The sequence below is a fragment of the Neopsephotus bourkii genome, unplaced genomic scaffold (genome assembly GCF_033783945.1).
Source record: "Neopsephotus bourkii isolate Nb327-2 ecotype Australia unplaced genomic scaffold, CSIRO-AGI_Nbou_v1 NB_659, whole genome shotgun sequence".
Taxonomy (NCBI): domain Eukaryota; kingdom Metazoa; phylum Chordata; class Aves; order Psittaciformes; family Psittacidae; genus Neopsephotus; species Neopsephotus bourkii.
Window position 1 is genome coordinate 2,403,162 of NW_026901158.1, and position 12,427 is coordinate 2,415,588.

The 12,427-nt window shown below is 39.7% G+C and overlaps 1 protein-coding gene across 4 annotated transcripts in view; it reads left to right on the top strand.

The window, feature by feature from the left end:
- The window catches only part of RABGAP1 (RAB GTPase activating protein 1), a 68,858-nt gene that overhangs the window by 9,628 nt on the left and 46,803 nt on the right, over positions 1-12,427 (top strand). For all 4 annotated transcript variants that reach the window (XM_061352553.1, XM_061352555.1, XM_061352552.1 and 1 more), the window contains 8 exons: positions 3,280-3,514; positions 4,035-4,239; positions 4,586-4,760; positions 5,090-5,247; positions 7,600-7,710; positions 8,356-8,422; positions 9,027-9,129; positions 10,280-10,449. In XM_061352553.1, coding sequence (XP_061208537.1) covers positions 3,280-3,514; positions 4,035-4,239; positions 4,586-4,760; positions 5,090-5,247; positions 7,600-7,710; positions 8,356-8,422; positions 9,027-9,129; positions 10,280-10,449 — 1,224 coding nt within the window. The remainder of the gene's footprint in view (positions 1-3,279; positions 3,515-4,034; positions 4,240-4,585; positions 4,761-5,089; positions 5,248-7,599; positions 7,711-8,355; positions 8,423-9,026; positions 9,130-10,279; positions 10,450-12,427) is intronic.

Consider the following 12,427-nt stretch of genomic DNA (forward strand, 5'->3'; position numbering starts at 1 on the left):
AGGCTTGTGTTTGCTGAAGGTGAAAGGCTGTGAAATTTGTACACCAAACCTGAGGCTCTCATTTCAGCTTTGTTTATGTGCTGTGGTTTTAAGTAATAGTGCTGTGGACTGAATTAATGCACTTTTTGTTTGGTTGTTCTTTCTCAAGTCCAGGTAGAGAAATATTTATTCTGAAAGCAATCAGGAACTGTAATTTTCTTGTGTCGGTCATAACTCATGAACGTGTTTTTGCTTTCTGTTCATGCTGAAATACTTGGTTCGGTTTCAGAAGGGGTTGTTAGTGATGTTTTCTGGAAATATCATTTGCTGGCTGACTCTGCTTTCCAGTATTGTTTCTGTGTCTGCTTTTGCTCGCTGCCAGTGGGACTGAGCTGGGTTTATGAAAGTCTTCCTTCTGGAGCACACTGTAAGACAGGATTTTGTGAACTACACGGTACAAGACCTTTCACAGCAGAGGCCAGCAGCACATAGATCAGGGAAGGGAATAAACTACAGTTCTAAAATCCCCCGTGTGCCTGTAAAGGAAGTTTGCTACATCCTATTTAAAGGTTAAGTAAAATTAGTTCTAATGGTTGTGAGAAGTGGGGGAAACAGTGATTAGGGCAAATGGTTTCTTTCCTCTGTCTCGAGCAAACCTGCGTGAAGCATTTCTTAGGTACACCTTGTTTAGTCTTCACTCCTGCTGTAGTTCTGTACTCTGTCATTCTTCCTCTTAATGGTCTTGGGGGTTGCAGCATCGTTTCAATTTATATCTTCATGTGCACCATTGCCACAATGTGGTGAATTTCCATGGTTGCATAAGGGACTTTGACATCGAGTTAGATCTTTGTTTGTATTTATAGGCCTTGTTTCCTGTGTGAGCAAAAGCATGAGAGATGCAGGTTTTTGCCAGAACGAATTTTAACTTCAAGTTTCATAGAAAACAGGTCCTGTAAACTAGGAGTTGTTTTAGGATTTTTAATATCTATAAAATATTGGCATATATATACTTTTTATATATATTATAAAGTCCTCCCAGCTCTGCTGTAGGCCTTAGCAGGGCTGGCAGGACATCATAATTACTTCATCATATTTTGTTGCAAAACATATAAACTGTGTACAGTAAAGTAACACAGTGCATCTTCCATCTTCCTGATGAATGGCTGCAAAGACCTGAGTAATAAACTTCATGCTTAAAAGGATTATACCTCTGCTGACTGATGGTAGTGCAAGATTTTCATTGTTTCCATGAGGAATCATGCAAAACAATACTAAAATTGTTGGGAGGAAAATGGAAATCTATGGAATCCTGTCACTAGTTACAGGTTGTTGATACTTCTGTGGAGGTATAGCTGAGTAAGGCAGATACTTTGGCACATGATCCCGTACAGCACATGGATATATTTTAATATATACTGAAAAACTGCTTGTGTTTGAGCATGAGGTTTAAGAGCATAAACCTCTCACAGAATTTTGTTACTGTTGTTGTTTAGATTCTGCAGTAAAACAGCCACTTTTTTTTCTTATGTCCTGCCTAAAGGAGAGACACAAAGGATCTAAAGGATCCTAAAGGATCTCCTGTGCTTGTGATTTTTTTCATTACCTGTGAATTTAATTTCATTGCCTATTTTCTTCTGAAAAACAGAGGTCTGGGACTTAAATAATTGTGTTCTCCCCTGTTCTAGAGTAACTCTAGGTCAGAATTTTCTGTTCTTTGTTAATATTCTTGTCTATTAACCAGAAAACTAATATGTAGTTTACATCTTTAATGCAATGTAGATAGAGGCTGCAGATACAGGTAACTATTTGGAGACTGTGGGGCCTGAGTGTGGAAAAGAAGACAGTAAATTTCAAGTTTCTTCCTTTTCCTTCTGAACTGAGAAGCTTGGGGATGCAATGAAAAAGGCCATATGTGAGAATTGTGACTTGGCTGAGAAACCTCTGATCTCACTGTAATTAGTCCTGAGACACGCCTGTGGAAATGCACATACACATATTTAAGTGGCATCTGATGTTTTGCTCATAGTATACTTAATTAATTGCAAAGCTCATCCATGTGCACAAAGGTGTCCTGTATCTGCTCCAGCATTATTTCAGCAGTCTTAGCAGACTTCAGCTTGATTTATTTACTGTTAAGAACCTTGGCCATTGCTTCAGGTACTTTCAAGATAATTTGATTTCCTACTATGAGATGCTGGGTTTGGGGCAGATGGAATTTGCTGCAGTGCTGGGATTGTGTTATGGGCAGATTACAGAGCAGGCAGAATTCTTCCTTCTGATTTTAACCATTTCCTTTCTTTAGTGTCTTATTTTACAGATTAAAAATAAGAAGGAAATTTTTCTTTATTGAGATTTCGTTTACTCTTTTTAACAGCTTGGGGTAGTTGCACATTTTGGATTTTATTAGGCTGAGTGTAGCATCTGAAGTCAGTAAGCTTACAGGGACGCAAGGATATAGAAATGCATATCTGCTCCTAGGATTGAGGTTTGGTGCCAACAATAATAACCAACAGCAGCTGAAGTGTTGGAATCAAGAACCTTTCTCTGACTGCCATCTGGCAAAATACTTCTGTAACTCCATTTCCATGCCTGATTTCTGAACTGTGTAAAGCATCAGTCACTTCCCATTGCAGAGGAATGGACAAAGAGTTTCCTTAGATACAGTATCCAAGGTTTTCCTGAAATTAATGTCTTCATTCTCTTTCTACCTTAGGACCTCATTTCACACCATTTAGGTTGCTTTGTGCCTCTCATGTTGACTTCAGTGAGTGCAAAGTAAGGGTGTAGATGAGCGTTAGGAAATAAAACAACACTGCCTCTTCTCGTCAGCACGATGGCATGATCCTGTTCCAGATTCTTCTCTTCCCATGAAATGTTGCTGTCTTTCCCATTAACTGTGTACCATATTTAATTATATTTAGCCCTTTCTGCTACTATTCTGAGAATTAATATAGACCACCGTACTGTGGACACCTGTCATGTTCTTCTGTCACAAGCTAGTCTTTGTAGTTGGTGATTAAAGCCTAGTTTGAAAGTAATCTCACTTTTTCCAGTGCTAGAAAACTCCTCCTTTGAGCTTGTTGAGTTGTTAAAGCAGGGACGATCTAGCCTGTGCTGGTGATCATTTGCACATTGCAGTTTGTGTTTATGGTTTCAACTGGGTTGTATTTGTTAACTACTGCTTTGGTTGGCAGAAAAAGTCATTTGAGTGACCCTGTGCCTGAGTTGGTTGGGTTTGGTTTTGGTTTTTTTTATTTGAACAGTCTTTTTTTGTGTCCCAACTCTCTTTTTGGCTCTCAGATTGTGGGGAATGGAAGCGAACAGCAGCTGCAGAGGGAGCTTGAAGACGTGTTGATGGACCCACTCATGGAAGATCAGTCAAGTGACCGGGACCATGGAGATGAACTTAGAACTGATGGAGATGGGGATGAACCTGTTGTCCTCGAAGCTTCAGCATCCTCTACCATTAACCCAGTGTCGGTGGCAGGACTCCAGAAACCAGAAATGAGTTTGCCAGTGAAACCATCCCAGGGAGGTTAGAAATAAAAGGGAAATTTCTGGTGGCATCTTATGGGCTAGGTTTTTGTGGGGAAAGGAATGAGAATTCAGATACAGGCGTGTGCACCACCCTTTCCTTGTTTCTCCCATTGTAATCACCTAGTGCAGTAAATGCCAGGTTATGTGATGCAGGAGTTAATGTATGCTGAACTGGCCTCCCTTCTGAAAGCACTTGTTACTGCAGAAATATTATGCTTGCTTACTTACCTGGTTGTATAACATATCAGTCTGTTTAGCTCAGCTGTGCATCTTATTGCTGTAATGAAGATTGGTGCACTCTTAAATGAGGCCCTCTGAGCAAACTGGTTGTAGAGTTGAGATAGCTGAGCTGCTCTCTGCCATCAGTAACTCGCCTTCAGGCAGGGTTTTTCTATAGTATTTTGGACTGACCTGACTTTAGCACTTTTGTCATTTACTTAGTGATGAGTCAGTCTGTGATAATTTACTTCCATATACCTTGTCCTGCTTCTTACATTCAACTTTGTGTCTCGCCCTAGACTGTGAGGATTTGAGCCCTTTTACACCTATGACAGATGAGGACAGCGTGGTGTTCAGCAAGCTCACCTACTTAGGCTGTGCCTCTGTGAACGCTCCCCGGAGTGAAGTGGAAGCCCTCAGAATGATGTCCATCTTACGAAGCCAGTGCCAGATTTCTCTAGATGTGACCCTGTCAGTGCCTAATGTCTCTGAAGGAACAGTGAGGTATGAAGCTTGGTCAGGTGTACTCTATGACTATGTGCAGGGACGAGGGATGACTCTATCCACTGCTGCATGTTACTGTAGCTTTTTGAAGGCTAAGCCCTGAAAACTACAGGGAAATGACTGGTGCAGATGTCTGTTGCATTGTGCTTTTTTATGCTGTTCAATTTAAATATAATTATTCTGCTCAAACTTCACAGTAAATGACAGTCAAGAGTTAGTTTCATTGGGATGTATTTTCTCCAGTAGTGACGAAATTCTTAAAGCTTGCAAGTTAATATTTGCTTGAAATAATTCTTCTAAAGGTACAAGCTTTGTGTATGTGGTTTTTTTCTCTCTGTTTTAACAGACTTTTAGATCCTCAGACAAACACAGAAATAGCAAATTATCCAATCTATAAAATCCTTTTCTGTGTACGAGGGCATGATGGGACCCCTGAAAGCGATTGCTTTGCTTTCACTGAAAGCCACTACAATGCAGAACTCTTCAGGATCCATGTCTTCAGATGTGAAATCCAAGAGGCTGTAAGTTGAAGTTCTGTTGAGTGATGATGATATACATGTAAACATTATTACTGCAATGAAGGGGAAGTGTTTCAGGCACTTTAGAAGTAGTATAATTAATCACTTTTGTCTTTTTTCTACTTCAAGTTAAGATAAATGTAGAAACCTCAGATACGAAATGCACGTTTAATAGTTTATCCTCTTACGAAGTGTAGAAAAGCAGTTAAAGATGCTAAAACAGAATTATTTTCATACAATTCCTTCTCATGCTATTGTTTAGTGAAAATTCAGGTAGGTTCACCGGTATGTCTGTGGCTTTCTGATCTCTCTCTGGTGCTGTCTAAACACAGGTGAGCCGAATACTGTACAGCTTTGCCACTGCCTTCCGTCGCTCTGCCAAACAAACGCCGCTCTCAGCCATTGCCACCCCCCAGACTCCAGACAGTGATATTTTCACCTTCTCCGTGTCACTGGAAATCAAAGAAGATGATGGGAAAGGTTATTTCAGGTACAGATTCTTCATTTCTGTGCATACAGCATCTGGTTCTGTTAGAAAGTGAGTGAATAGAGTCTGAAGTGGTCCCTAAGTCCCCTTTTTGAAAGTTTCCTGTTCAAATTTAACTGAATCTTTTAATAAAGTCTCATGAAAGGAGACAGAGAAAATTAGAAACTCTGACAAATAGTTATTGAAAGCAGAAAAGGCAGAATTCATATTTATCTAAGGTCATCAATATCAGTTCTCCTTGGGTTTACTGTGATCTGTTTCCTTGAAACACTCGCCTGTTCTGATGTAAAGTAGTGTTTCTCTATCAGTGTCAGAAAAGCTGTATGAACAAATCTTGTTTCTAACTGGTTCTGTTTTCTGACCGAGTTCTCAATTTAATTTATTTTTTCCCTCATCCCTCCCTCCCCCCAAACCAGGCGTTACCAGCAAGTGGGTGTGTGCAGGGTGAGAGTATTAGACCAGCTTTTCATCTTGTATCGGCTAATACTGTTTTCACATGAAGTCTGGTGGTGGATAACCTTGGTTTCTAAAGAGACCTTTTATAGTTAGTGCTAAATTGGTTTTTCTTTCTGCTTTGCCTATACACAGTGCCCTCATGTTTTATGTGACCATTTATAGTGTTCTGTAATTGCTGAAGTGTCTTTATTTCATTACAGCATGTCTGCCAAATACTCTGACTTGTTGAGCATATTGGCTCCTAGCCACAGCTTCAGAGAATCTTCTCTTCTTGGATTTACATCCAGCTCAATTCTTACTTATTAAATAAATCCCATTTAATAATCCAGTATTTATTCAGCACTCCAAAGGACTGCTTAAGTGTTGAAACTGAAAAGATTATTTATCTCAGGCTTGACTTTGGTCCTGAAAGATACTGATGGTTCTTGGATGTGACAACATGTGTTCTTGGGGTGCACAGCAGGTAAAAGTAGCACAGTGTGATACACCTGGTGAAGTTTAGTCTTTCTGGCTTGGTACTAATGCCAGCACGGCCCTAGCAGTGCAGGTAGTGTAAGCCAGCCCAGGATTTGATGTTTACATGGCTTCCAGAAGTTCTGCTGCTAAGAGCTGTTTCCATCCTAGGCAGCTCGGACTGTAGGCTGAACCTCAGCCTTTGCTGTGGAGGTGTATCCGAAGATCTCTTCAGCCACAAAAATCCACTTGCATTAGGAGTGGACCAGGGCATTTGTTTATACAAGGTTAAGGAAAGTGGATTTTGCTTTCAGCTAAGCAGAATCCTACTGACATTAGTTAGGTCTTAGTTCAAGTAACAGGCTTTGTCAGTTTGACATTAATCCTTGTATGACCTTTCGTGTGCAGACCTGCGCTCACCTGGAAGCTGGGAGAACACTTTCCACATACTCAGGCTCTGATCTCAGTCTTTAAGTACCTGATCCTGTCTTGGCTCATCTACCTTCACTTATCACCCTGGGTCACTACTAATACATTTCTGTCATGCTGGGGAAATGAGGTCTGACTTCATGTGCTGGCTCTTAAGTGTGTAAATCCTCTGTCCTGGCCCCGGAGACAAAACTCCTGCTGACAGTTCAAGGCAGTCTGCCATTCCCTGGCCTGCACTAGCACCTGCTGACAGAAAATAAACCCAGATTTTATCGGAGGTGTTAAACTGTGGGCAATGCTCCACAGTGCATTTTGCAGCTCTTGGGGGTAATAATGCACAGTTTGCAAGTCTGAAATAAAATAAGGACTATTTTTTATATCCAAGGGGAAACTGAACATGTGATTGACTTACAAAGAAAGTCAAACCCCAAGAAGCTCAGTTTGTCCAGTATTTAGTGTAGCTGTGCTGCTCAACAACAATACTTTTACTAAAACTTCAGTGTATGTATTGGCATTTAAATGTAATTAGGTTTATCCCCTCTTTTTGCAGCATTTAGAAGGGGCTCTAGAGAAAAAAATGAGGGAAATAGTCTAAAGGTTGGTGCACTCTTCTGGTTTGGCTTATGTTCCCAGCAGTTACCTCCCTGGTGGAAGAAAGCAATACACGTAATTGCTTAACAGCTCCTACTTGTATGTTACATAGGGAATCAATATTTAGAAACTTCCTTAAAATGCTGCTGGAAGTCTCACAGCACTACACCAGCCACTGTAAAATCACAGGTTTTGTTTTGAAAGCAAAATGTCCTTGGTTTTCACCTAATGATGATAAAATAACAGCACCTACTTATGTTGCTGTTTCCTTCATGTTACCGATTGCAGTGTGCAAGGAAGAAAGGTCTTGAGTGCTTTTGTGGAAGAAGCTGGCTTCACCAAAGGTCTGATGCTGGTTTTGGTTTGTGCAAGGAATACAGATAAATGACACTGAGTTGTTTTATTTCCTTTACTGGTAAATAACAGTGCGGTTCCCAAAGACAAGGACAGGCAATGCTTTAAACTCCGCCAAGGAATCGATAAGAAGATAGTGATTTATGTCCAACAGACCACTAATAAAGAACTTGCTATTGAGAGGTAAGTTCATTGATTTTAAAACTTCTTTACATTTTTGATCGAATTTCTTTCTGCTTAGAAATGAGTGGGTTTTGACTGCTGACAGTTTAGTGCTGCTCATGCTGCAGAGGAGAGACACAGCTTCTGCCAGGCTTTGAAGTCTGAAATGAAATACAGGACTGTGGTAAACCAGTGGATGAAGTGAAATACTTCTCTGTGGACCAAAAGTCTTTGCAAATTGAAACCGTGAAAGACAGGTCCTTGCGCTTCATCTGATTTTTGTCTGTATCAAAGGGTAGCTTCTATGTAAGTAAATGTGTCTCCCCTCAAAGGAAAAAAAAGAAGGGAAGAAGAATGCAGGCCAAGTTGTCCTGGGGATGGGGAGCTCTTGTTAGCAGCATCTGTTTTATCTGTTCCTGCAAACAAAGATAATTGAACAACTTCCCAGGCTACTGTAGGCAATAAAATCACATTGTCAATACCTTCATGAAAGCTTGCTTGGCATTTTTAACAGTGGCTTGACATTGTTTTGTTTGACATGCTTCATGCTGCTTTCAGATGTCAGTGTTTGTTGACTTCTTGTTGGATTCATGGGCTATTTATGATGTATGACAGTGAATGTTTAGCTAAGGAATGCTAATGGTTTGTATTTGCCTGGCTTTGCAGATGTTTTGGCCTCCTCCTCAGCCGTGGGAAGGATGTTCGGAGCGGCGACATGCACCTTTTAGATTTAGTAAGGACCTTTCATTACGTGTGAAACCTCTGCCAGGTTTATAAGTTCAGCAGCTTGTAAGAGTGTTCTGTTTTAATGTTTTCTTGTATTAGAGCAATAAACTACATCCCCTAAGTTTATAATTAAAGCCTCATACATTTAAATACTTTACCATTCAAGTAATGTCACTCAGAGATTGAATGATGCAAAATGAGGCCAGAATGACTGGTTTGCCTTGGATTTTCCAGAAAAACTTAAAAGAAGCTTAGAAAGGTGTTTGTTTCTAGAGCGATTTCACATGTGATTTCACATACACTTTGTGAGCTAAAAGCTGCTGCCAAGTAGTCACTTCCAAAATGAGCTATTGGTCTTCAGGTCTCGCTAGACAGATGTTCATACCACATATAAATGCAACAGTTAGTATTAATTGGCCTTTTTGTGTTATCAGCAAGGAGACCAAAGATTGCATGAGAATGCTATTCTTTTGTCTCTGTTACAGGACTGTCACACGGACTTCAGGTGCTTGCCTTTCTCTTGCCAGTGCAGTAGGTGCTTTATGGGGCTGAGACTTCATAATACAGAGATTTCTTTAATTTAAATATACATAAACTTACCTTGTTTCCAGGAGTCCATGGGTAAAAGTTCTGATGGGAAATCATACGTGATCACTGGGAGCTGGAATCAAAAATCTCCACACTTCCAGTTTGTAAATGAAGAAACACCAAAAGGTAGGAAATTTGCCAGGTATTATCCTTAGCCAGGGGAAATGACCCACATAGCAGGCATTGGATCAGATCTCTTCTTTTAAGATGGAATTCCATAAGAAGACTTTCATAGAATGGGATGTATTCTCAGAAAGTAGAGTGCCAGATGTAACATAAAGAGCTAAACAAAGTAGAAGGCTAGAAGAAATCTGTGTTCAGTAATATTACCTTGTAAGAATGAGTGTATCCTAGTAGGAGGCTGTATAGGTGTGGTCACAGGATGCAGATGCTCTGCACAGCATTGGAGCTTCTTAAGAATCCCACTGAGAATTGCACTAAATGACTGTGGCAGATTTCTTCCTTGCTTAATTTCTGTGGTCAGTTCAGACTTTCCTGAATCCAGGTTTTTAATTACAAGAGGATTCTTTTACCTGTGAAAATGAAAGTAACCCAACTTTAATCTGAAAATAGTCAATGCTGTGTTGCTCTGTTGAGTCCTGAAACAGATCTGTCATTACTTCTTTCAAGGTGTCAGCTGAATTACCATCTTTTCAATCTATTGTCACAGCTGCATGTCAAAGGTTGCGGAAGTTAATGGGAATTGACTGGGCAAAGTCATAAAAGTCAGCTGCTGGGTACAATCTGCTGCTAGATTGAATGCCATGCTACCTAAAGGGCACAATTTATCATGTAGTACCAGCAGAGAGCTCAGGTCACTGGGTGCAGTCGCCTTCTCTTGGAACGTCATACTGTAGAGCCAATTTTCTGAATTTCACAGCTGAGTGTTGCCTAAGGAACTTCTGAAACTAGAAAACAACTACAATGTCATTAGACAAGATAGCAAGAGATCTGCACAGTGGAGTCAAGTACGCAGATTTAATGAAGGTTCTTGATACATTTTAGTGGGATTTGACAAAGCAGAATTTTTACTCACTTTAACAAGATCATTTCCTTGTCTCAAAGAGTTAAGTTTCCCTAGTCTGTAGTGGACAGTGCAGAGTCATCTTCCTGTTTTGAAACTTGGAGGGTTTTGAGATGTTAGATTACAGAAAAAAAAACCTGAATTCTGCAGAAATAAATGTCTTTTGTGCTTTCGTGTTACTGGGAAACAGGTTATGGAATATTTTGTTTGAAATATTTCTTTTCATAATACTGCTTTGTTTTTTTTCTCTAGATAAAGTACTGTTCATGACTACTGCTGTGGATTTGGTGATAACAGAGGTTCAGGAACCTGTTCGCTTCATTCTGGAGACTAAAGTCAGAGTTTGTTCACCTAATGAGAGATTGTTCTGGCCCTTCAGCAAGCGTAGCTCTACTGAAAACTTCTTCCTAAAACTGAAACAGGTAACACTTAAATAATAATGTACAGTTAATATGGGAGTTGCAGGGTTGTTTTCTGAGTATAACTGTGCCACAGTCAATTACGTTGTTTGGAGACTGGAGAGGTAGGTTTATGGTATAATGCTGGATCAATATAAATGCATTGGAGGTAAAGGTGAATTGTGGTTATTAGTGCCTGCTGGCAGGTGGGAATTTAACTGTGGTGGTTCCTACCTATAATTGGTAAAACCTTTACTAATGTCCAGATTTCTGTATTTTGCTCCTGAATCAGAGAGGTACAATAAATGCTTTTCCATTCTAGAAGAGCTGTCCTTCATTGTGCTAATTGTTGCTGCTATCGAAAGTTGCCATAAAAAGGTGGATGTCCTTATTTAAAAGCAAATTTTGGCAGCTTTGATGAGGCTCTGAGGTTATAGAGAGGCTTATGGATCTTCCAGCCAAACCACAGAAATGAAAGGAACAGGGGATTTACCTGTGAACTGGACCTATGCTGAGAGTTGCATGCGTAAGGGTATAGTGGGGAAAATATGTAGAATTAAAGGCTAAGAATAAAAAAAGGCTTCAGTATGATCCTAGTGACATGCTGTCTGATTTGTCACTAAATTCATTTTTGTCATAAAAGTCCAACTTTTTTTCTTGCCCCTCCCTTTTTTCATGCAAGTTTGTTTCCCCCTTGTGCATGGTTGGAAGCAGAGATTTCACCCATAGCCCAGGTTTACCCTGGGGGGGTGGGGGGAACCTAAGCAACCATAAAAAATCCTTAGAACTTGTTAAAAACTTTTACTGTTTTTTCCAACTTACTTTTTTTCCCTCTCTACTGAAAAGGAAAGGATTACTTCTGCCCAGGCTATTCATAATAACAGTACAAGGCAGTAACTGGGTCTCAAAATAAGGCTGAAGGTCAAAGTCACTGAAAGAGATTGATGTACTTGCAGTAGCTGCCATTCTCCAGCTTTAGAAATTACTCTTCTGAAATGAAAATCCTGTTTGAAGAAATAGCAATACTTAGAAGCAAATATCACCGTGGATGTAAAGTTTAATAATGCTGGGTGCAGCCCAAAAAAGCAGGTTGGAGTCCTGATTTCTTGATAAGTGCTTTTTCTTAAACAGTTTTTAAATGAAATAAGAGGCTTTTCTTAGTTCTTTCTGCACCTGGGTTAAAGTGCTAGCAGAGAATAGCATCATGGTAGTAACAGCAATGTGATTCTCAAAGTATTCTTTCTAGTGTATGTCCTATTTTCTATGTAAAATATGAATGCACATTTTGGAAACTTTCTGTCAAGATTTAAGGTGGAAAAATTCTTCAGGGATGAGATCAGTCTTTTGATTTAGGATATTTTTGAGGTGGAGCATGGAGATGTTGAACAGTTAAGGCTGTTGGGCTATAAATATTCCACACCCTCCAGAAGGTGCCTTTTCTGTTTGGCAGTGTAAAGGAAGCTTATCTTGCTTAGCTAATTCTGTATCTTTTGTCTTACCAAATTCACAGGCATTGTGACTTATCTCAGCCAATTCTCTTTTCCACAGGCACTGTCAAGTTATCCAACTTCCAGTGTTTACTAATGGAAGATTATCAAAATTCATAGTGTAAGCAACAAATATAGAATGTACTGCCTGATAAGCCTGGAAGGGAAACCTGTTTCTGTGGAGTGATGATTAGCCTATTAAAAATACAGCTGTGTAGAATTGGCTTATCTTGCTTTGGCAGTGTTTCTTTATTCGGAAATGGTGGAAGCAGAGGGGTTTGATTTGCTCAGATTACATTTGGTGATTCAGTCATTTTTAGTTTTGCTGCATTTCTCTTCATTTTTCATACTCCAAAGGATAAAATTGAGCACTGGGAGCTTAGTGTAGAATATAATTACAAACCTTATTTCCCTCTTTTCTTCACCTTCCCTTTTCTACTCTATTGTTATCCCTTTATGAAAGAAGAAGTTCTAAATCCTGAGACTGTATTAAAATTTTAGAACCACTTCAGAAA